The sequence below is a fragment of the Anabrus simplex genome, chromosome 7, assembly GCF_040414725.1.
Source record: "Anabrus simplex isolate iqAnaSimp1 chromosome 7, ASM4041472v1, whole genome shotgun sequence".
NCBI classification, from domain to species: domain Eukaryota; kingdom Metazoa; phylum Arthropoda; class Insecta; order Orthoptera; family Tettigoniidae; genus Anabrus; species Anabrus simplex.
Window position 1 is genome coordinate 171,287,594 of NC_090271.1, and position 25,356 is coordinate 171,312,949.

At 40.8% G+C, this 25,356-nt stretch overlaps 1 protein-coding gene across 2 annotated transcripts in view; it reads left to right on the top strand.

The window, feature by feature from the left end:
- LOC136877420 (zinc metalloproteinase-disintegrin-like 4a) overlaps window positions 1–25,356 on the top strand; it is a 194,720-nt gene that overhangs the window by 20,225 nt on the left and 149,139 nt on the right. For both annotated transcript variants that reach the window (XM_067151441.2, XM_067151443.2), the window contains exons 2-4: window positions 7,207–7,310; window positions 9,003–9,085; window positions 15,754–15,829. In XM_067151441.2, the coding sequence (XP_067007542.2) occupies window positions 7,207–7,310; window positions 9,003–9,085; window positions 15,754–15,829 (263 nt within the window). The remainder of the gene's footprint in view (window positions 1–7,206; window positions 7,311–9,002; window positions 9,086–15,753; window positions 15,830–25,356) is intronic.

The window sequence follows — 25,356 nt, forward strand, 5'->3', positions numbered from 1 at the left end:
GCTAAAGCGAAGTGACGACAGCTGAAGCTTGGGTGGCACGGCGACAGGCCGTGCCGGGTCGCGATAGACACGTGGGCGGCATTAAACATCGCCAGGCCAGACATCGTTGAGGGATGACCAGAGAGAGAGCCCAACCGCCCCTACGTGTTTCGAACAGCTTCAGGACACCATTCCTGCCGTGAAGGAGGCGCTACTTAAATTGACGCTGAGACAATGATGCCTACGACCTTGGCCTTCATCGCCGCCATCACGGACGAGGTCATCCTGGGCCTAGACGCGCTAGGGAATTCGAGACGACTGTCGACGTGGGACGACATGTGTTGTGGCTGAGAGGACAGGAGATAATGCTTCGACGTCCGCGGACGCGACCCCGAGTAGCGCGACTGACGCTGACCAGCGACTAAGTGATACCCGCTAACAGCAAGATGATGATGACAGCACGACTAGAGGGGCCCGCACAAGAGGACAGCGTGCTCGAGAAACCAGGAACGACGACCGCCTAACAAGAACTATACCTGGCCAGGATGCTCGTTCCGGAACGAATATACGTGCCTGTACGAATATTGAATTCGGGATCGCGGAAGCAGAGGACCGACGGGACCCAGCTTGGGCCATGTGAACCAGTCACGTGCGTCGTGCCAGTGGACAACGAAATTGCACAGACTCTGGAAGCAGACAAAGAATCAGTTGAATCCCGGAAGTTCATATCCGTCGCCCGGAGACATCTGGAGGCGGCACAACTCAGGGAGCTTGAGGAAATAATCCATGAGTTCAGGGACACCTTCACTGCTACCGAAGGCGAATACGGAAGGACGGATCTGGTGTGATATCGCATTAACACCGCCGACGCCACCCCAATCCGGCAGCCACCCCACACGGTATCCCTGGCGAAGAAGACAGAAATCGATCAGATCCTGGATGACATGAAACAGCGGGGTGTCATCGAGGAGTCGAGCAGCCCGTTGTCATCGCCAGTTGTTCTGGTGAAGAAAACGAACGGTGAGCTGCGCTTCTGCGTCGATTACCGCAAGCTGAACGACGTCATGAAGGACTGTTTGCCGTCACCTAGGATAGATGACACCATGGACACGTTATCTGGAGCCCAGTGGTTGTCGACTTTGGGCCTGAAGTCTGGGTACTGGCAAGTCACGCTCCATCGGGAAGACAAAAAAAGAAAAGACGGCGTTCTCAACCGGCCAAGTGCTGTACCAGTTCACCGTGATGCCCTTGGGCCTTTGCAACGCGCCTGCTACCTTCGAGCGACTGATGGAGTCTTTACTGAGAGGGCTAACTCACCACGCCTGCCTCGAATACCTGGACGACGTTATTGTTGTGGGACGCACGTTCAGGGAGCACATTGACAACCTGCGGAGAGTGTTCCAGAGACTCCGAATGACTCATCTGAAGCTAAAGCTCGGAAAATGCCAGCTGTTCCAGAAGGAGGTGTGCTACCTGGGTCATATCGTGTCATTGGATGGATTAGCCATGGATCCGGAGAAGTTAAGAGCCAGCAGGGACTGGCCGCTGCCCAAGGACAAGCGAAAGCTCAGGAGATTCCTCGGCATTTGCACGTACTACCGCAGATTTATAGCTAGCTATGCGTACATCTCCCTTACACGGCTCACCGAGGAAAGGAGGCCTTTCCAATGCTCAAGTGAGACAGAGACTGCCTTCCATACACGGAAGAAGTCCCACAATAATGACGTCGTCCAAGTATTCGAGGCAGGCGTAGTGAGTTAGCCCTCTCAGTAAAGACTCCATCAGTCGCTCGAAGGTCGCCGGCGTGTTGCAGAGGCCCAAAGGGCATCACGGTGAACTGGTACAGCACTTGGCCGGTTGCACTTCTACAAGTGAGAATTGGTGAGATGCTGTCGTAGGTGCAAGACGGCCAGGAGAAGGTGATCACCTACTTCACTAAGACGTCAAAAGTTGAGCGAAGATACTGCGTGACACGTCGGGAATTGCTGGCCATCGTGAAGACCTTAGAGCACTTCTACAAGTATTTGTACAGACAGCCCTTCCATCTGCGCACGGACCACTCCGCGTTGACCTGGCTCCTAAGCTTCCAAAACCTGGAAGAACAGACGGCTTGCTGGATACAATGCCTTCAGGAATACTATTTCATTACCGAGCACCAACAAGGAAAGAAGCACTGCAACGCCGATGTTCTATTCAGAAGAGCGTGCCCTGAGTACTGTGCACACTGCCAGAAAGTGGAGAGACAGGCAGGAAACATGGACGTTCGGGCCGTGAGAGTCGCCGCCGCCGCTGAAGGATGGGATCGAGCCACCCTGAGGAGGGAGCAGTTGAAGGATGAGGACATCGGGCAGACCCTACGAGAAGTCGAGTCGGGGCAGCGCCCAGAATCGAGGGACATCGCCGAAACTACAAGGCGTACTGGGCCGAGAGGTCACCAACTCATTTTCTACTATGACTCTACAGACTTCTCAAAATGTCTTTATATTCTCTCTCAAAGTTCTACTCCACAGAAATAAACAACATTTGTAAGAATAGAGGAAAGCAACGGGAAACTACCTCACTCCTCATTTCCCTAGTACGCCTCTTCAGTGACGCCTAGGCTATTTATGACAGCGTTGGTGGAGTTGCAGAGGATCAAACCAGCCTTCGGGCTGAATACCCAACATACAAGTAAGAATAAATACACTGAATAAAAACAAGAAAAACAATATCATAGGAAAAGCACATTACAGACACTGATAAATGAAACAAAGCCTTTACTGATATGGAAGCTATTATTGCTGGCCCTGCGGTGTAGGGGTAGCATGCCTGCTTCTTACCTGGAGGTCCCGGGTTCGATTCCCAGCCAGGTCAGGGAATTTTACCTAGATCTGAGGGCTGGTTTGATGTTCATTCAACCTGCGTGGATGAGCTATTGGACAGTGAAATAGCGGCTCTGGTATAGAGAGCCAAGAATAACTGTGGGAAGGATTCATCGTGTCGACCACACAACGCCTCATAATATTCAGGCCTTCGGGCTGAGCAGCAGTCACTTGGTAGGCCATGGTCCTTCAGGGCTGTTGCACCATGGGGTTTGGTTTGATTATTATTATTATTATTATTATTATTATTATTTAGTGATAAAAATTAGTGAAAAATGGAAGGGTATGTATAGGTACTTTAAGGCAGAAACAGGTTTCAAGAAGGACATTCCAGAAATCATTGATGAACAAGGGGAGTGTGTATGTGAGGATCTTCAAAAGGCAGAAGTATTCAGTCAGCAGTATGTAAAATAGCTGGTTACAGGGATAATGTCCAGATAGAGGAGGTGACTAATGCTAAAGAAGTATCAAAATTTAAATAGGATAACAATTACATTTACAATAAGATACAAAAGTTGAAAACTAGAAAATTGGCTGGAATTTATACGATTTCTGGGGATATACTAAAGACAATGGGTTGGGATAGAGTACCATATCTGAAGTGCTTATTTGATTATTGTTTGCATGAAGGAGCTATACTAAATGAATGGAGATTTGCTGTAGTAGCCTCTGTGTATAAAGAAAAGGGTGTTAGACATAAAGCTGAAAATTACAGGCCAGTCAGTTTGACATGCGTTGCATCTAACCTTTGGGAAGGCATTCTTTCTGATTATATTAGACATATTTGCATAATTAATAACTGGTTTGATAGAAGACAGTTCTGGTTTAGGAAAGGTTATTCCACTGAAGCTCAACTTGTAGGATTCCAGCAAGATATAGCAGATATCTGGGATTCAGGAGATCAAATGGACTGTATCACAGTTGACCTGTCTAAGGCATTTGATAGAGTAGATCATGGGAGACTCTTGGCAAAACTGAGGGCTATTGGATGAGGTGAAAGAGTGACTGAATGGGTGGCTATATTTCTAGAAAACAGGACTCAGAGAATTAGAGTCCGGTAGGTGAAGCTTTATCTGATCCTATGATCTTTAAGAGGTGAATTCCTCAAGGCAGTATTACTGGATCTTTATGTTTTCTTATATATATAATATGAGTAAAGAACTGGAATCATAGATACAGCTTTTTTCAGATGATATTATTCTATATAGAGCAATAAATACGTTTTTTTTTTTTTTTTTTTTTTTTGCTAGGGGCTTTACGTCGCACCGACACAGATAGGTCTTATGGCGACGAAATAAATACGTTACAAGACTTTGAGCAACTGCAAAAAGACCTCAACAATGTTGTCAGATGGACAGCAGGCCATGGTATGATGATAAACAGGGCTAAAAGTCAGGTTGTGAGTTTCACTGATAGGAAAAGTCCTCTCAGGTTTAATTACTCTGTTGATGGAGTGAATGTTCCATATGTGGACCACCGTAAATACCTAGGTGTTAACATAAAGTAAGATCTTCTTTGGGGTACACACATAATCGGTACCGTATTGTAAATGAAGGGTACAGATCTCTGCACACGGTTATGATGGTATTTAGGAGTTGTAGTAAGGAAAGGGAATCACAGTCCAAGGAGAGGAAATCGAAACCTTGAGATTTGCCGATGATATTGTTATTTTATCTGAGACTGCAGAAGATCTCGAGAAGTTGCTGAATGGTATGGATGAAGTCTTGGGTAAGGAGTACAAGATGAAAATAAATAAGTCCAAAACAAAAGTAATGGAGTGCAGTCGAATGAAGGCAGGTGATGTAGGAAATATTAGATTAGGAAATGAAGTCTTAAAGGAAGTAGATTATTGTTACTTGGGTAGTAAAATAACTAACGATGGCAGAAGTAAGGAGGACATAAAATGCAGACTAGCACAAGCAAGGAAGAGCTTTCTTCGGAAAAGAAATTTGCTCACTTCAAACATTGATATCGGAATTAGAAAGATGTTTTTGAAGACTTTCGTGTGGAGTGTGGCATTGTATGGAAGTGTAACATGGACGATAACTAGCTCAGAAAGAAAGAGAATAGAAGCTTTTGAAATGTGGTGTTACAGAAGAATGCTGAAGGTGAGATGGGTAGATCGAATCACGAATGAAGAGATACTGAATCGAATTGGTGAGAGGAGATCGATTTGGCTAAATTTGACGAGAAGAAGAGATAGAATGATAGGACACATCTTAAGACACCCAGGACTTATTCAGTTGGTTTTTGAAGGAAGTGTAGATGGTAAGAACGGTAGGGGTAGACCAAGGTATGAATATGACAAGCAGATTAGAGCAGATGTAGGATGCAATAGTTAAGTAGAAATGAAAAGTTTAGCACAGGATAGGGTGGCATGGGGAGGTGCATCAAACCAGTCTATGGACTGCTGACTCAAACAACAACAGTAAGGATATAAAGGAGAAGGCATATAAGTCTCTGGTAAGACCCCAACTAGAGTATGGTTCCAGTGTATGGGACCCTCATCAGGATTACTTGATTCAAGAACTGGAAAATATCCAAAGAAATGCAGTTCGATATGTTCTGGGTGATTTCCAACAAAAGAGTAGTGTTATGAAAATGTTGCAAAGTTTGGGCTGGGAAGACTTGGGTGAAAGGAGATGAGCTGCTCGACTGAGTGGTATGTTCTGAGCTGTCAGTAGAGAGATGGCGTGGAATGACATTAGTAAGCGAATAAGTTTGAGTGGTGACATTAAATAGGAAAGATCACAATATGAGGATAAAGTTGGAAATTAAGAGGACAACTTGGGGCAAATATTCATATATAGGAAGAGGAGTAAGAGATTGGAATAATTTATCAAGGGAGATATTCAATAAATTTCCAAATTCTTTTTAATTATTTAAGCCCTAAATGCAGATCAGTATTTATTTATTTATTGGTTGGTTGGTCGATCGATTGATTGATTGATGTCATCCAAGCCATGTGCTTTTCCTGATTTCAGGAATCCAACTGCTTCATCTATTTCATTTTCTATGAATGGGGAGGATTAGTGGGGGTTATTTTCTTATACCTGGTAAGTGATTGTTTGAAGACCTTGTATGAGAAGCATCAAATGGGACATTTTCAGACTATTGTTTAATGAACTGTGCTATATGATACAGTTTTAATGCAGGCCTGCTGATTTTCGATGGTGTTGCTGCACCAAGGTTTCTTGAGAAGTAACTAATCTCCATGTTTTGAGTGAGTAAAATCAAGATTCTCAATTTTAATGTATGTCTTTTTGTTACTCTGGTTATTCAGGGATTGTAGAAGCTAATTGCCCAAAATAGGATATCCATATTCTTCATAAGTCTTCTTGTTCCGACATGGTGTATAATCCTTTCCGTACTCATAGGGAATACTTTTTGACTGCTCCTATTATGATGATGACAAAAAGGCTGTAGTTTTCTAGCTTTATATGGAATCCAGAGAAAGTGAGTATTAACCAGCTGGAAGTATTTTGTCCATTGTGCTTTGTTGAAGTTCCACCTAGATTTCTGAATGGATTTAATCAACAGGATTTGTATGCGAATTGTGAAGATATTGGACGGTGCTGGCTTTGTGAAAAACCTCATAGAAGGATCTTTGTATGAGGTACATTTCCCTTACTAATTTTCATTCACCCTTTCTTCATTCACTTAATCCATATGCTCACCTGTTCTTCTCCATCCTCTTCACTTTCAACCAACAGCACAATGTTATCTGCAAATAACCATGCTTTTAGTGTTCCTACTCCAGTCATCTCTGTGATTTCTTTGAGTATTTTATCCATTACAATTAAATTGAAATAAGATATACAATGGTTCAACCTTTTCAATACAAATAGAATTAGAAATGTAATGTTCCATTCCTAGCTGATTACAAGCGGTACCGGTTTCGACCACTGTTCCGGGTCATCATCAGCTGATCACTTAAAATATAAAAAACAATACACAGGAAAACAATATTCGATGCATAAATCTTTCAGCAGTCGCAGTTAATGAAGCACTATAACACTTTAGGGATTAGCACTGTGTGTTGAAAGATCCCAAAATCCTGAAGAAGTCGAGGATCAATCACATAAAAGAAGCCAGGAGCAAGTTCTTGAAGAGCAGCAGAACATACGTGCTGACCGGCACTGTGAGGTGACAACACACACTCCCTTGTTTGAGTCTCGTACTAACTTCAAATTTGTCTGTCCCTCCCACTTTCGTCCAAACTTAACAGGTGCATTTGCTGCATATATTTCTTATCATCTGGATCAACATATGTAGAACCATTTTCTTTTCCAGGGACAACCAAATCTTGTTATGCTACAATATTTAAATTCTATGCATTTTGAGTATTGACAATGTGTTATTTCAGACAATCCAGTACATCCTCTGCCACAGTTCAGTCATTACAGCACTTTCAAACCACAGTTCTATCATGGCCGATTAAGGAGGGAAATCTCTTCTTCTAATGATGATGTAAGTACACAATATACACAATAAAATGGTTAGCAGGAAAAGAACAGAAAAGCAAAAGGAAGGACTGCCTTGCATTATGCATAAGGTCCCTTCAGTTTTATTGAATGTTATAAATTAAATTTCTCAGGCAGAATCTATTTAATTTGTGGCAAGTAAGCTCTAGACAGTGCTATGTAGGCGACAGTCGCTCAAGAAAAATAATGCCCTACAATTTTCTCAGAAACAATTTAACCTATAGATATAATGTTTGTAGTAAGTATCTACATGGGAGGTGAATTATGTTTTGACAATAATTAAAATTCTGATGAAATATTATGTATGAAGACCATGCAATATCATGTGCTAATTTTTTAATTTTAATTTTTGTAACATTTAGGGCCCTTAAACTTATGAGAAGAGAAGTGAAATTTTCCAAGTTTCATACAGTTATCAGTAGAGATTGCAGGTTCAAACCCAGCAGAGGTAGTCAGATTTTTGAAGAGCAGAAGGAAGTCCATTCGACACTCCATCTCATACAATGTCAGCATGTAAAAAATCTCTGGTGACACAACTGGTGCTCATTGGAAAAAATTATATTAAAAAGCCGAAGTTCATCCAAAAGAGATCCAGTTTACTCTGCCATATAATTGAGTAAAGCAAAATGTTGGAACTGATACATAGCTATACTAAATGGCCTCAATTTAAAATGCCTACACACTATATCTGAAGTCATTTATTATTATTATTATTATTATTATTATTATTATTATTATTATTATTATTATTATCTGAAAGGAAAAAGGCAGATTTTAATATTTTAATGCTCGAAAAATTGATTTTTTCTTAAATGGGCCTATGTTAGAATTGATTTTTGTATGGGCTGATGGATTGTTCTCATATAGGATTGCTATCATAATTAGCCACTATTAAATGTATTTTAAATAGCATATAATTGCAGGAGTTATTCAACAGAGGTTACAATTACCTAGCTTACTATTATTTCAAACGTATTTCACTTTGTTATTGTAATTTCAACTTCGAATTCACATTACTCATTTTGACAAAGTCTAAGCCTAATAAGAAGTATACTGTATAAGCACATGCGGCTACATTTAAGCATATTTAGTCGACCAAAAACAACGCAATATGAAAGTCCTTTTAAAGAACTATTACTAGTAAAACTTGAACGTTAATGCTATATTCAAAGTCGGGTGTAAACAACAAATTTTATCGTATGTTATAATTCTTTTAATGTGTTAAAGATAGATATCTTTTTAATATTCTTGATCCTCTAAACTTAGATATAAGAAGCAGAATTTCACTTCTAGACATACTACCTAATGTCTATCAAACATGACATGTTTATTTGTAAGATACAACTGTTAAAACATGTATTCTAATGTGTATGTAAATGACAGCTGAGGATGACTTGTGATAAGTCGAAACCGGTCCTGTTTTAAAAAACATTATTAAATTTAGTATTGATAAGGTGGATCTCTTTCTTTATATGACATAATAAAGTACATCTTGTTGTAAACATAGTTAATTAATTTATTTGTTATTCATTTATTCATTCTTTCATTGATTCATTAGATATATGCAGTAAATATTTGCTGTTGTACCCGAAACAAGAAAAGTGGCTTCATTATCCATAGTTTACAGTATATTTTCAGATCCCATTCCTTTTAACACTAAACTGTTTCTCTTTTTCAGACTGAAGGTGGTCATATCTCTGACCTTACTATAGCCTTAAATGTAGAGGGAAATCACTACTTACTGGATCTTCAACAGAACAGGTTCATGCTTTATGTATTTTTGATTGATAACTAGACAGGATTCTTACATTTCTTAGGTAAGTTTGATACCTGGTGGCAGTGATGGTGGTGATTGTTGTTTAACTGGGTAACCATCCTCTCTTAACAGTAATCAGAGGGGAAAACGGAAGAAATCAGACTCTTCGAAGAGAACGGAAAGGACCATAAAAGGCATGAAAATGAAAGACTCCCTAGACCTAGCAAATCTAATACCATTGGGATTGGAAGAGAACAAGTGTTGACCAAGGATGGTCGGAAAGATGAAAGTGAGGAGCCAGATATGCAATGCCATTCTCAGCTAGGGAAACTGTGGTCACCAACCCATGCTCCCAAAGTGAGAACGTGGTCCCCAGTTTGGTTATCTCAAACGATAGGCAGGGGATACAGTGGATGTATTCTGCCGTGCATACCCACAGGAAGTTAAGAGAGAGATGTATTGTAAAATATCTTTGGCTGGTTTTTGGGGTTGTTAGTCCAGCAAATTCCATCAATCTTGCTCTTCTTCCCCCAATCTGGGTTTACCTCAGGTTTATCATATATTCACCAGGTAGGGAATCCAATATAACTTAAAGTTAGATAGGATAAACACATTTCTGCATGAAAGATTTATAGTCATACCTCTACAGAACACAGTTCACAAACCCACATCTGGTTCCAATTACAATACAATATGTTCATGGTCTGGGAATGTAGGGAAAACTTTAGCAGAATTTCTTGCTACTTGAAGTTGACACATAAGTGCTAATGGAACAGGAATCCAACACAATTCTTTGTTTTGTTCTTATCAAGTTAGCTTCAAAAAATAAAGTAACAAGAACTCGCATGGAGAAATTTTATTTTACAGGCAGATATAGGGATACACACCAGCAGGGCACCGATATGCATTGCTATCCAACATAGTTACTGTTCTTGTCCAAGGACTTGTTCCAGTGGTACACCAAGGCACTGATACCAGCATGGAAAAAATCTGCGTCTTGACGCTGGACATCATATGGCACACTCAATTGATTACCATTCGGGTGCTTCTTCAACTGTCCAAAGGGATCACTGGGTCCCAGGTCGTAGCTTTAGGGAGGGTGGTTCAGAATCTCCCACCAGACATACGGTAACAATTCACGTATGCTGTTGGTTGTGTGTGGTCTGGCAACATGACACCTGTTGAGAGAAGTCCACCTCATTTTCTGAGAACTGCTCCAATGTGTCACAGTAACTGGCAGCATTTGCTGTCACTCCCCTAGGGAGGAAATCAACCGGAAGCATGCCCTTGTAGTCCAAAAAGATCATCGTCATAACTTTCTTCATGAATGGAGCAGTTGGGACTTCCTTGCGAGGTGGGGACAGGACTGTTTCCATAACAAGGATGCTCGCTTCATCTCTGATGTTGCATAATGCACCCACATTTCATCTCCTGTAACAATATAACAATATGATGCAGAAACAGCACTCCTTTCTCATTAAACTGCATCAAGTGCTTGAGAGAAAATCTCATCCCAGTGGCTTTCTGATCTTCTGTAGGGTGCCTTGGCAGCCACTGTGAACTCATCTTTCGGTAGTCTAGCTGCTCATGAATGATACTGTACACACTGCACACTGAGATGTTGAGTTCATTAACACCATTGCAAAATCAAAGTCAATGCACCAAAGCCAAACCTTTTTTTCTGTAAGATGACATTTGTACCATACACCTCAACAAGTTGCAAATGAATTTTTGATGATGAAGTGCCCTTCGGACACAAAAACCAGATCACACTAAACACTTCTACGCACGATCACAGCTATCTTCTAACTGATATTCAAGGGTCTGATGCAACATGCAGACGACCCAAGATTATACAGGTTTATTTCAACAACACAGGATTGTTATCTTTTGCAAATGGAGCATTAAGAACAACCTAAAATTCAATATTTCTAAGTGTGTAACCCTTTCTTTCTCAAAAGCCAAAGTGCCAGTAACTTTCACTTACGCGATGTTAGGGGAGAACTTGAAAAAAGTCATAGAATACAATGACCTTAGTATGTTATTTGATGCCAAATTAACATTCCAAAGCCACATTGAAGGACAGCTAAAAGCACTTATATGTCGTGTGTAATGTAAAACCATTTAACAGAATACCAACAATTATTTCACTCTACAATATGATAGTCCACCCTGACTTCAATATGTTATGTTATATGGAAACCGTGTAACAATAAAGATACCAAAGTGAAAGAGTCCAGGAATGTTTCCTGAAATTTCTTTACATGAGAAAAAATGTTAATTTACCTTTGAATGTGAGTTATGAGTATCTGCTCACAGATGCCCATTTCAAATCTCTTAGATCACATAGAGGTTTATGTGATATGATATTTATGTACAAAGTTGTGAATAGCATTCTTGATAATTCAAATTCTCTTTCATTATTAAAATCCAATGTTCTACAGTGAAAATATGAAAATAGTCAGTCACAATAACTCACCAATAACCACTTCGGACAGTATGCAGCAAAAAATAGCATGGCCATGAGTACTACCTACGAAACTAGATTTCAGCTGCAACAAGCAAAATTTTGCTCATCACCTCAGGCTCATGATCTCGACAGTAACCATAGTTTAAAATGTGATCAATTAACTAGCAGTTAAGTTAGTAGTAATTATTACATGAAGTTGTTACCAACCTTGCCATTATAATGTTCATTTACACGTGGTAACCCATATTTTATTATCATAATAATCACCATCATTAATACAATTATTATATGTACTGTAATATTTTATATCCATTTTTTACAATTGGCTTTACATCACACCGACACAAATAGGTCTTACGGTGATGATGGGATAGAAAAGGGCTAGGAGGGTGAAGGAAGCAGCCATGGCTTTAATTATGGTAACAGTCCCAGCATTTGCCTGGTGTGAAAATGGGAAACCATCTTCAGAGCTGCTGACAGTGGGGTTTGAACTCACTATCTTCCGAATGCAAGGTCACAGGTATGCACCCCTAACTGCATGGCTAGCTCGTTCAGTTTTTATATCTGTAAAGCATACTGTAATTGAAGACTTGTTCTCTGTTGTACGGTTATCATTAAAATTAAAATAAGCACCATCTAACACCTGCATGATAAAGGTGTTAACTCCTGCTTTGGCCCTGGCTGAAAATTCAAACTCAAGGGGGAATGTGTCACCCATGAAAGCTTTGAAGCATTTTTGTATTGTCATTGAAAATAATCCCTTTTTATCCCCCTCTTCTGACGTGCTATGCCTAACACAGTCCAGGATTTCTCTGTCAGAGTGAACTCCCTTAGTCTCCACAAAAACTGCCATTAAGGACTTCCCTGTAACCCTGGCAAAGGGCCCTTACAAGGTGCTACCTGCCAGGCTAGCTGGACCAAAGTTTTTTCTCTATCACTTGCCCTTTGTCTTGGTTTGTGACAGGCATTGCATATACTGGGTCCGGGTTGTAAACTGCATTTACTAGAAAATTCACCAATGACCAGTGATGCCTGGAATACAAACTACTTAATACAGTTTGAATACATTCACCATGCCAAACTTTTATAGCGAAGCCACTGAAGTTTATAAATACCAGGTAACTGTTTAAAAGAAAAGGAGAACAATATTTAGTCAACAGCAGTTGACCAAGAGGGGCTGGAACAAACAAATGAAAGAGAGGAATTAAGATGCTGGCACTGCTGGCCCCAAGGATCCTTTGGCCTACCAAACAATTGCTGCTCAGCCTGAAAGCTTTCAGATTGTGAGGTTCAGCATGACAATCCCTCTCGGCTGTTGTTCTTAGGTTTTAGACCACGGCCACCATCTTGCTGTGAGACAGCTCCTCAATTGACCTTGATCCAGCCCTCAGGTTCAAATAAAAGTCTCTGATGTGGCTGGGAATCAAACCTGGGGCCTCAGAGTAAGAGGCAAGCATGCTAACCCTGCATTATGGGGCTGGCTAAAGGAGGGACCTGATTCAAAATAAATGAAGCCAAGAAATTAATGATCACCACACATCTCACAAACTGCAAGTCTGTATGGGCAAGAGGGTAGAAGACTATCAGAATTACATTACTAGCATTAGAGCAGGTCACAGGCATTTTCTCTTTTCTGAATGGAATAAAGAATCCAAGGCATGGAAATAACAGTGCAAGAAAGCAGCATTATGAGTGATTCATATTATTAAGGAGCAGTGAATAGATGGGAAAATTATTTGAAAAATTTCTGAATGCAAAAGGTTACTTGTATGGTAATGTCTTGTTAGGATAAATATATTAGTGTTGAAACAGAATCAGTTGAGAACAATAAATTACAGTGCCACAGAACTGCAAGAATTAGATGAAATATGGCCAGAAATGAAAAAGTACAGTGATGAAGTAGATGTTCCTGAGTATAATAAATTTACACTTTTATATGTATGATTAAAGTTTCTAGATCTCTTCAGAGGTCAATTTTGGACACGACTGATGTCAGTGGAATAACCATAGGATAGAGTAAGGTTTCACTACCTGCTATCTTTATTTGGTAGCCCTCTGTGGATGGAGGTATAGAATATATCCACAGTATCCCTTGTCTTCTGCACAAGATGGCTAAAAGGAGGACCACCAGCATGACCATGGAGTCCTTACGTGAGTCTGTCATTGTTTCCACTTAATTGTACCAATTTACTTTTTTCCTCTACCCAACCTTCTTTGGTCAATACTTTTCCTCTTCTAACCTGCATGGTACTTAGGGCATGTCCCAAAGTTCAAGTCATAACTACATGCTAGTGACTAGCAACTATCTGACTAGCTAACTAGGGAAATTCAGACATGTGTGCTTGAATCATGGCCTGCTGCACAGGCAACTAGGTATTCTAGAAACTATTACAAGACCTGCAGTACAGAACTAAGAAGTGGTGTCCTAATGCTGAAATCTTAATGAAACAGACAAAGAGGTACTGTCAATTGGGCTTCAACCCACCAGGGTTTCCAGAGTGAGCCACTTTGTCATAATTACAATCAACTTCCCCAACTTCCACATATGGGGATTTCTGTTCTCAAAATTTGATTTCAGCATCTTAACAAAACACTATTTGGAAAAGAGTGGAAGAATTGTGAAGGTATTCTAAAACAACTTCTGGAGCTATATCAACTAATTTTAGACATTTTTCTACTCTATTTTTGTCTGACAGAATGTATGGACATATATTATGAACAGTAAACTTAAAATTGTATTGAAAGTTATGTTAAAAATTAAGTTCTAAGATTTTAAAAAAGCAAAGAAGACAAAGAAAATACAGTATTTAAAACAGTATGGCCAAAATTGATTGGAGAAGTGTGAGAGCATAGGTACTTATCATGTGTTTCAAGTAGGTGGCCAACTCAAGTCCATTTGCCAGGTTGAGTTTGTCACCAATTCAAGTAACTGTTGCCACAAAATTAATAGCATCAGGGAATTATGCTATAATCAGTAATACATCTCCTCTTATGTATCATCCTTAAGCACATTCAAAGTTTACCAATAATGGTACCTGATGGAGTGGAGGATAAAAAGGTTTGTAAAAAGTGGCTGACTCAAGCCTTGTTGATGTGATCAATGTTTGTTCATCAGACTAGCATTTGCATTGACTAGCAACTATGAACTAACAGCTTTGAATCATAATTTCTGATGCCACATCTGGCTATCTTGTTCACTTCATTGGTGAATGTCAGATGCACGACCTAAGTTTGCAGAGCTTTGAGAGACGTTCATTTTCTCAGCCTTCCTGGCCTTTCCTTTTGCCAATTTTTCAAATGGCCAAACACCTTTCTTTTAATCTTCTGGTTAGTGTTATTTCTCCATTACCTCCTTGTACTTTTCCTTTGAACAATTAACACCACTGCAATCACCTATTTAGCACCCTCACAAGGCAAGGGACAATAGCTTTAAAGTCATGCATCAGTGCTGGGTTATGTAGGCAGTCAGCATGAAGTTGAGTGTCGAAGTGATGAATATTAGTGAGGTAGGTTGACTGTCTAATCAACAAAATGAATTTGCCATTGATTTCATTTTTTAATATGTTATGTTTCTAATGTAAATAGCAACATCAAGTGTAGTCAGAAGTATTTACAGAAATATAATGATATGATCCCACAACCTACATTCCATACTATCAACTTTCCTATGTTATCATTATTGCCAGGAACCTTTGCAACCATCTCCTATCGATATCCTTGAGTAGGAATGGAAGGATTGCATAGAACATTAAATCTTCTTTTAGCTTTGATTTATTGCTATGCCAATACTAATTAATCACAACATTTGACCCCATTGAATCATAGTGAATAGAATGACTGTAGTTTCTCAGCATTCGTCTTGTGTTACAGCTAGTATTGGCACTGTCAATGAATAGTAAAACTGCTACTCTATTACATATGCACTAATGAAGAAATATACAGTAGAAATATATAATTCTCCAGCTGTGACATACACCTCTGAAATCAAAGAAGAATGATAATTCAGTGATTTTATGTGCTTATTAAGCATGTACATGAAATAATTTACCTGCCATGAAAGACCTATCTTACTTTAATAATAATAATAATAATAATAATAATAATAATAATGACTGGAAAATTGCTATGAAATATAACAATAATGAGATTTAATTCTTTTCCTCAAATAATTGTCTCCTTTTATCCACTTTCTTTATATTTCAGGAACTTGATCACAGACTCATATTTTGAGAAATATCAGATAGATGGACAGCATGTTGTGAAAAAGCCCTCAAGAAAAGTAAGTGTTTAACAATGTTCAATACAGTAGAAATTATAATACTATTATTATTTAGCAGGGTAATTACTACAACAAGCAAGGTCTGAAATATTGTAGGCTATGCAATAGATTGCAATAGAAAAGAGTTGAGTTCAAGCATGAGGCAAAATTTTCAATCTGAGTTACGGGTTGGAACTCTGGGAATGTCAACAGGAGCAATGTACGAAGCAAATAACTGTTAATGTTACAGATGAAAAGACAGGATCCTCTGAATCTGTCTAATTCAATTGTGCAGTATATCACCTAGCTGAATTTGAATACTGTTCAAGTCATCCCTGTTCACAATGGCGTCAAATGTTTCTACTGTCGACACATGTTCTTCTACTCTCTCATCAATGCTCATATCAACAATGCTCTCAACGATATCTGTCATCTGTTCTAAGTGGAAATATTCACAATGGCGACCATCCACTTTTAGAAGTTCTTTCAGGAACTGGACATTGCGCAAAATCTCCGCTCGACATTTCTCTGTGATCCAAATTCTGAAGGCCTTGGAATCCACAGCAAAGCCCAGGAACACGCCCTTTTGCACATGTGGCTCAAACTTGCCTGTGCTCTTGGTTCAATTTAAACGGTAGACTAACAAACCAAATTCCTGAAAGTTCCTCACGTCTGGTTTTTCTCTCATCCATCCTTTGAAGGAGGGTATTTCCATCCAGTGTAGCTGTTGGGCAATGATTCCTGATTTAACTCACAGTTGACACTGCTTCTGCCCAGAACAAAGGTGGAAGGCCAGACTCATCAGTAGACACTGAGCCATTTCAACTAAGGTGCGTATTTTCCACTCAGCTACTCCGTTCTTCTCAGGGTTGTTCAGGACCATCTATCGACATATAATGCCAGAGCTCTTCAATAAGTCATCAAACTGCTTGTTGATGTACTCCGTTCCATTATCAGATTGCAGGAGCTTTATCTTCTTGTCGAACTGTGTCTAAATCATGGTTCTGATGGCCTGGAATTCATTAGGTACCGGTACTTCGCTCTTCTTTCGTAGAAGAGTTCACTCCAAAATATAGAGTCATCGATGAATGTAATGAAGTATATGGCACAACCATTTGATTCAACCTTCGTGAGCCCACACACATCCGTGTGTATGAGTTTACCAGGAGCAAATACAATATCGCCAAAGAAAAATATAAAGAATTCCTAACACTTCAGCGATAAGAAAGGGAAAAGAAAATTAACATAACATAGGTCTGTTATTGTTTTGCTAGTCAGTCAAGATGGATGGGGACTTTCACAATTCCTTAGTATGCTGCTCCTTTCATAACAAAGTCAATAATTAACTACATAACCTTCATGAAACTCGAACATTTATTGTAGCTTAAACGGAAATTCTACCCATGTTAAAATAACAATGTTGCAGGTCATGTGAATGAGAAAACATATAGGACAACTCAAAATATCACAAAAATTCAGGATCTGCTCCATTCTGCTGTGTCCATTGTTGAAATTTTAAAGTTGAAGAGTCTGTTACAATAGGACAATACCCAAACAAATATAGCCACAAACACTAGGTGTATGCCTGGAAATGAAACAAAGTAGACTATAAATAAATACATGGAATTCTCTAAGTCAAAACTCTGATCATACTCCTCCAATGTGATTAATACAAGTTGTTATAGTGAATAGTGTCCTCGCCTCAGGGAAATGCTCCCAGTTAATTCACAAACACTCATAATTATAAGAAGACCTCACATACCAACTCTCATACGTTATAGTTGGATCTTACTTAGGTGACCTTTGCTATCTCATGTCTTAAAATCCCTTCTGAAGATGTATAAATGTGACGTGGCAAATTATGTCAATGTTAATCCTATCAAAGCTCTCTCACATGTTTATTCAAGACACAGATGCAATATAAATGTAACCTGGGATACAACCCACAAAGATTTATCATTATTCATATTAAAGTACATAAAGATGCATAAGGTGGTCTTCATCATCATCATCATCATCACCACCACCATCATTTTACAGTTCCAGTTTCTCAGGTATTGTTGGCGAGCCTCTTCCGTTCTGTCTTATTGATATACGTTCTGTTGTTATTGACGTCCTCCAGTGTCCTTCCCTGATCTGCAACGTCCGTCTTTACAATGTCCATCCAGTGGGTTCTCGGTCTTCCCACTACCTGCTTTCCTGCTACACGTCTCTCCAAGTTAACACATGCTGTCCTTGTTGGCTCCATCCTCATTACATGCCCAAACCACCTCAATCTGGACATGTTGACCCTATATAACAATTATCTCTCAATCCCAGCTTCCTTTCCAACCATGTCATTCCTTAATTTATCCAGTTTTTTTTTTTATGAATTGTGGATCTAAGGAATTTCATCCCAGATGCGTGCAACCTTGATAATTCTTTTTTAGTGAGGGTGCAGGTTTCAATACCATAAGTTAAGATTGGTATGAAGTACTGATTGAACATCACCACCTTTGATTTTGTTGGTACTTTGGAATCCCAGAGGAGTGTTCGTACTTGCTGGTAAAAGTGAGAGCTCTTCTTCACTCTATTTGCCACCTCCTTTATGGCTAGTGTATCTCGAGATATTACACTGCCGAGGTATGTAAAGTTCTCCACACATTCTCATGGATGATTTCCTAGCATGATGTTCTTTGGTCATCCCTCTCTGTTTATTACCTTCTTATGCATAATTATTTTCATATTCATCTCATTAGTATACTCGAATATCATGTCAATTAACTGTAGCTTAAAATGCATTTATTTATTAATTTAAAGGACCTTATCATTCATAACCTACAGTGAATCTATACATGTCACCTCTTACATTAACCACATTTACGTTGCATTATGAAGACTGGATTCTGCATTCCACATTTCCATATAAACCATCCCAGTTAGTAATTCACCAGATGCTAAATTTAGATATACACCATGAAGACTTTAACTTTAATGTCATCTGTAATATGTTTATATTGACAATCCTTACCGATCCATCAACATACAGGGTCTCTCTTATACAGTAAACCCAGACTGAGTGCACAGTGCTTGTACTCTGCACTACAGCAGCTGCCTCAGTCCAACTTATGTCGCACGCAGCCGCCCTGCTTTAAGCGTATATACAATCTTATATGAAATTTTACCTTATAAAAGATGCTTGAAGTGTCATCCTTCATAATGAGGGACTTCATAAACACCATTAGGATTTTCTGCACACCAATAGCGAGAGTTATGACTGTTCACACGACCATTAAGATGAAACCAGATCTCATCCGAAAAGAACACAAGCTGTGGGTCGAAGAAACGATTATTTAGTGATACAAGATACCGCTCACAATATCTCACTCGCATGGCTGGATCAGCAGGTTTTAAACAATGGGCTACAGTTTGATGTGTAACAGCTTTGTATCTCTGTGTGCAGAAGAAACCGAAATCCCTACTTGTTGCGCTAATTTTGTGAGTGATTTATTTGGTGACCATTCATTCAAGATTTGCACCAATGTCATCTCACTTTTCCTCTGTTAAAACTCTGTGTGTGTGTGTGTGTGTGTGTGTGTGTGTGTGTGTGTGTGTGTGTGTGTGTGCATTTTTTTATTTTTTAGCAATGAGCCAGTAGTTTCAAATTTATTTACAATTATGTGAATCTGTGCTCGTGAAGGTGGCACTTCACCAGGAAACTGCTGATCAAATGCATCACGTGCTGTTGAGCTGACTCATACTTAAAATAACTTTCACATATGAAAATATGGTCTCACCATGTTCACAGCTGAAATTCAGACTGGCTACTGATGCTCAGTCGAACATGTGCATGCTCCTTACAAGGTTAAGAACTATGTGCGCACCTCCCATACAGCTGCTTAGATCTCCAAGAGTAAAAACGGACAGTCTGGGTTTATAAGACAGACCCTATATATCCATATCAATGAATGTAGATCAATAGCTATAATTGTAAGAAGATATTTTGCCCAAATTAATCACAACTTGAGGTCACAACAACAGCTGGTTGAATTTAAATACAATTTGTCCCAATTATGACAGGCTCTGGGGACTTTATTCAAATCCTTCTACCTATGGCATTCATTCAAAAGAATTTAGCAATCACAATACACGTTCCAAGTAACATAATTCTTGGTTGAATACTCTGTTATTCCCACAGGCTACTCGTCTTACTCATATGAACAATGCCTTAGCCTTACAGTAATATTTGTCCAACCTTTCAAGGTTGGGCATGAGGGAAGATGAATCTCTCGTGGCTGGTTCTTTTATGGCCGGATGCCCTTTCTGACGTCATCAGAGAAGTTAATGAGATGAAATGAATGACGTTATATGTGTTATTAGGAAGGGAGAGGGTGAAAGCCGGTGCTGGCACATAGCCTACTCCTTTCAAATAGCACCAAGGGGTCTGCTCAAGGCTTAACATCTCCATCTGATGGATGTATGAAGTCTTGGTTGTAGGCAGCTCCACGTCGTTCATAAATAAACCAGCCCTCATGGATAATAAGATTTATTTACACCACACACAGTTTTAGTACACCTTTGCATGTGAGGAGATAGGTTACACTGATTACACCAACAAGACACAAACAGGCGTGATGCTCATGCTCACTCCACGCAGCCGAATGACGCTAGTTTTGCAAGCTATACCCTGATGCAATGTTGCATCGTGCACAAGGGTGCGTTCTGTATGTGGGGCGAGTTCATTCTTCCTGATGCCGCCACATCACCCCCCCACGGAGAAGGAAAGTTCACAAATCGAATGGACGGGCAAAGCGAACTCTGCGTCCTGATCGTGTTGTGTACTTTCTGGGTGGTGATGACGCATCAGGTAAGTCAGGTGTAAAAGAAGTGCTAGGTTGACTGGGTGAAATGGGGGTAGCAGATGTGTCAGGTGTGTTGGTGCGGGTAGGAACAGCAAGGTTTGTTTCTATGTATGCAGGTTTAACACGGTCTGTACTCACTACTACTTCCTTGTTTCCGATCATTAGCGTCAAAGTCTTCTCATTATGGCTGACTACAGGGTAAGGACCAGAGTATGGGGGTTGCAAGGGAGGCTTCACATGATCAACTCTCAGGAAAACATGGGAGGCAGTTGCCAAGTCTTTGAAGACGAATATTTTCTCTTGACTATGGCGGGAGGCAGGAACAGGTCTTAGTTCGGCCATTACCTTCCTTAGGTGATTTACAAAATCCGCAGGGTCAAGTGGAATAGGGGGACTGGGCGAAGAAGTAACCATTTCCCCAGGGAGGCGTAGAGGCTCCCCAAAAACTAGTTCGGCGGGGGAAGCTTTCAGATCTTCCTTAAGAACCGCACGCATGCCAAGTAATACTAGGGGTAAGGCTTTTATCCACGTTGCACTATGATACATCAGAGAAGCTTTTAGCTGTCTATGAAGACGCTCCACCATACCGTTAGCGGATGGGTGGTAGCTGGTTGTACGGATTTTTGTTGTACCAAATTGTGTCATAAGTCTGCGAAAGAGTGTAGACTCGAATTGTCTTCCTTGGTCAGTAGTTATACGAGTTGGGAGACCGAATCGGGAGATCCAACCACTTATTAGCGTATCGGCTGTTTCTTCAGCAGTGATGCTGCGCATCGGCCATGCCTCTGGCCAGCGAGTAAATCTGTCAGCAGCAGTGAGGATATAATTATAGCCTTCGCAGACAGGCAGTGGACCAACAATATCCAAGTGAATGTGGCTGAAACGGCCTGTGGGTGCTCCGAAATTCCCCAAAGGAGATATATTATGCCTCGTCACTTTATTGCGTTGACAGGACAAACAAGCACGAGTCCAGGCACGAGTGTCTTTCTGAATAGATGGCCAAACAAATGTATCTGAGACTAGACGAGAGGTGGCTCGAATACCTGGGTGGCTTAAGTTATGGAGCTTGTCTAAGAACTTGTGTCGAAAAGGAAGTGTCAGGAACGGACGAGGTTTTCCTGTTGATGTATCGCATACAATGGTAGTCGTGGTGCCCGGAAGGGTTACTTTTTCTAATGTCAGCGAAGTACCACCATGCAATAAGGCTTTGAGTTCATCATCGTCCGCTTGGGATCGAGCCAGCGCAGCGTAGTCATCTTCTAGTGAGATGGCTTCAACACGAGACACTGTATCGGCGACAACGTTATCTGCTCCCTTTATATGCTGAATATCAGTTGTGAACTGGGATATGAAGGACAGCTGATTTAGTTGGGCTGGGGGTAGTTTTTCTCTGCGTTGAGAAAATGCATAAAGCAGAGGCTTGTGGTCCGCATCTATGGTGCAGTGTTGTGCTTCCAGTATATAGCGGAAATGCTGGACAGCCTCGTACACAGCTAACAGTTCCCTGTAATAGGCCGGCCACGTTGTTTGACGCGCTGAAAGCTTCTTACTGAAAAATGCTAGGGGCTGCCAATGGTGTCCAACTTTCTGTTGCAAACACACTCCAACTTGAGTATTTGATGCATCGGTAAAGAGACCTAGAGGCGCATCTGGCAATGGATGAGCGAGTTGAGTGGTTTGCGCTAGGCTTTCTTTGCATTCGTGGAAAGCACGTTGCAATTCTGGAGTCCAGGGTACAGGTTTAGAACCCTTAAGCTTAGAATTGGCTAGGACGTTCACCAACGGCGCCTGCAATTCAGCCGCATGTGGTAGGAAACGTCTGTAGAAGTTGACCATGCCCAGGAACCGGCGGAGGCCCTGGACAGTCTTCGGTAGAGGGTATTCCAAGAGAGACTGGATTCTCTCTGGTGGAGGTTTTGTACCGTCCTTTGAGAGCCGATAGCCCAAGAAGGTTACCTCACTTGCACCTAATACGCACTTGGATGGATTTATGACTACACCGTAATCAGCTAATCTCTGGAAAAGTATGCGGAGATGGTGCATATGCTCTTCAGCATCCCGTGAGAACACCAGGATATCGTCGATATACGGGAAACAGAAGTTTAAATCTCTAGTGACCTCATCCATAAAACGCTGGAAAGTCTGTCCAGCATTTCGTAACCCAAACGACATATAGGGAAATTCAAACAGCCCAAAAGGGGTTGTTATGGCTGTTTTGCAAATGTCACTGGGGTGAATTGGAATCTGTTGGTAGGCCTTGATAAGGTCAAATGTACTGAAAATGGTTGACCCAGCAATGTTATGGCAAAAATCTCCTATGTGTCGTACCGGGTAGCGGTCGGGTATTGTTCTTGCATTCAATGCCCGGTAATCGCCACATGGATGCCATGAGTTGTCCCGCTTAGGTGCAAGGTGCATGGGTGAGGACCAGGGACTATTAGAAGGTCTCGCTGTACCACACCTTACCATGTCCTCGAATTCTTTCTTCGCTATCTGCAATTTTTGGGGTCCTAGACGACGAGGTCGACAAGAGACTGGTGGGCCTTCGGTTGTCCTAATGTGATGTACAGTATTGTGTTTAATATCACGTTGGATCCCAGGTGGGCGAGTAATGGACTGAAACTCAGCGAGCAACATGCTGAAAGGTGAGTCGGTGGATACTGCAGCAGTCTTTACGCTGGCCTGTTCGATAGAGGCTACAGATGCCTTAACATGTAGGCCGTTGGTGCCGTTGAGGAGGCATCTGTTACTGCAGTCAGGGAGTAAGTTATAGTAAGCCAGAAAATCAGAACCAATGATGGCTGTGCTAACATCAGCAATGACAAATTGCCAACGAAAGTCGCGACGTAAACCAAGGTTGAGGTTCATGGGAAGGCTACCGTATGTCCTGATTGTACTACCGTTTGCAGTGCTCAGCTCATACCCAGAAGCTTTACAAGTGCTTCCCAGAAGCTTACGTGGGAAACAGCAAAGGTCAGATCCGGTGTCAATCAGAAATTTTGCTTTGGTATTCTGATCAAAAATAGACGGCGGCCCGATGTAGAACAGACAGTTGCCGTCTTCACTGGCTGTTCGTTCCGTTTTCCGCCTGCCAGGAACAGGGACTAGTACATTTTACAGCTTTATCTTGGAACTTTTTGTGGTACCAACAAAGCCGGCTCTGTGGAGTAAGGGAACGGTCACGGCTTTTAGATCTCCTTTTACTGTGACTCCTGCCTCGGGGCTGGTTACGGGCCAGGGCATCGACTTTACGTGTCAATTCCTCCATCTGGGCAGCTAAAGTGTTCGGCGCAGCTGTAGCATGTACGGCCAAGTGGCTATATGGTGGTGTGACAGTAGGTGAAAGTTCCAAGATCTTGTCTGCAAGCTATGCTATATCAGCTAGAGGCATTAACTGGGCCGCTAATATAGCCTGCAAGTGCTGGGGTAGTCGACGCATGAAAAGTTGTTTTAATATACTTTCGTCATGAAGTGAGCTACCGGCTAATGACTTTAAGTGACGTAAAAATTGTGATGGTTTCCTATCGCCGAGTTCTTCGTCACCAAGAAGTTGGCGAACTCGTTGCTCTTCGGATACGGAAAGACGACGGACTAGTTCAGATTTTAGTTTTTCGTAACGTCCTGTGGTAGGAGGGTTAATGACAATGTCTTCTACCTCGGCTATGACCTTGGTGTCAAGCTGTGAAATTACATTATCAAATTTAGTCTGGTCGGCCGTGATGCCTGCGAGCCTGAATTGAGTCTCAACCTGGGCGAACCAAACAGTTGGTCTGTCATACCAAAACGGTGGTAGCTTTGCAGAGATTTTGGCAACTTGGCCAACATTGCTAGATGCAGCATCGGTACCAGTAGACTCATGCTCCTGGAGCCGGGCTAGTAATGCTTCGTTCTGCTCTTGCAAAGGCTTCGTCAAAGCAATAAGTTGTTGGAGTTGGTTCTGCAAGTTGTTATTTTGTTCCTCCAAAGCTTTTAATCGATCCTCCGCCATAATCAAGATGGGTACACAACACAAGGGCAAGGAGAAAAAGAATTCTGAAAATACCGGACAAGGTGACAAAGAAGTAGTCAGAGGTACGATGTGTAGTTGTGTGTGTAAGTGAATGAAGATGTGAGGATGAGCAACACAAGCACAAATTTACAAATGGTTTGAAACAATCTTATAGGTTAACTGGAAAAGAAATATTATGCAGGTAGGCCTAGCATATGATAAGAGATTCACAAACATATAAACTATAAGTTAACAAAATAATCTTGCAGATGTTACACACTGATTTTGGTTATAAATGAAAATATTAAGCATAAACCGTGGGTTCCAATGTCCATTTTAAGTCTTGAGGAATGTCCATATAATGCAACTGTATGTTATACCTGTAATGTAACAACTTAGAAACCACTAAAAGGGACGATTACGATTTATATATATATAGTACAACAATTCAAGCAGTTGTAATGCATGAGAAGTAGGTTATTTTAAAGTAATTTTACTTGTTTGAACAGCAAATAAAGTAGGCCTATATTGTGGAGTAGTCTGTATCTTAGGCCTCAACTCGCAAAAAGAGAACAAGAAAATTGCACAGAAGATTGCTGGATTACGTACATCAATTTAACACCAAGATTGTAACTATGGTTAGAAAACTAGGTACTGTCCATTGTAGGCCTATACATTTCTTTGTGATGTTCGTACAACTTCACAACGAATTTATGTTG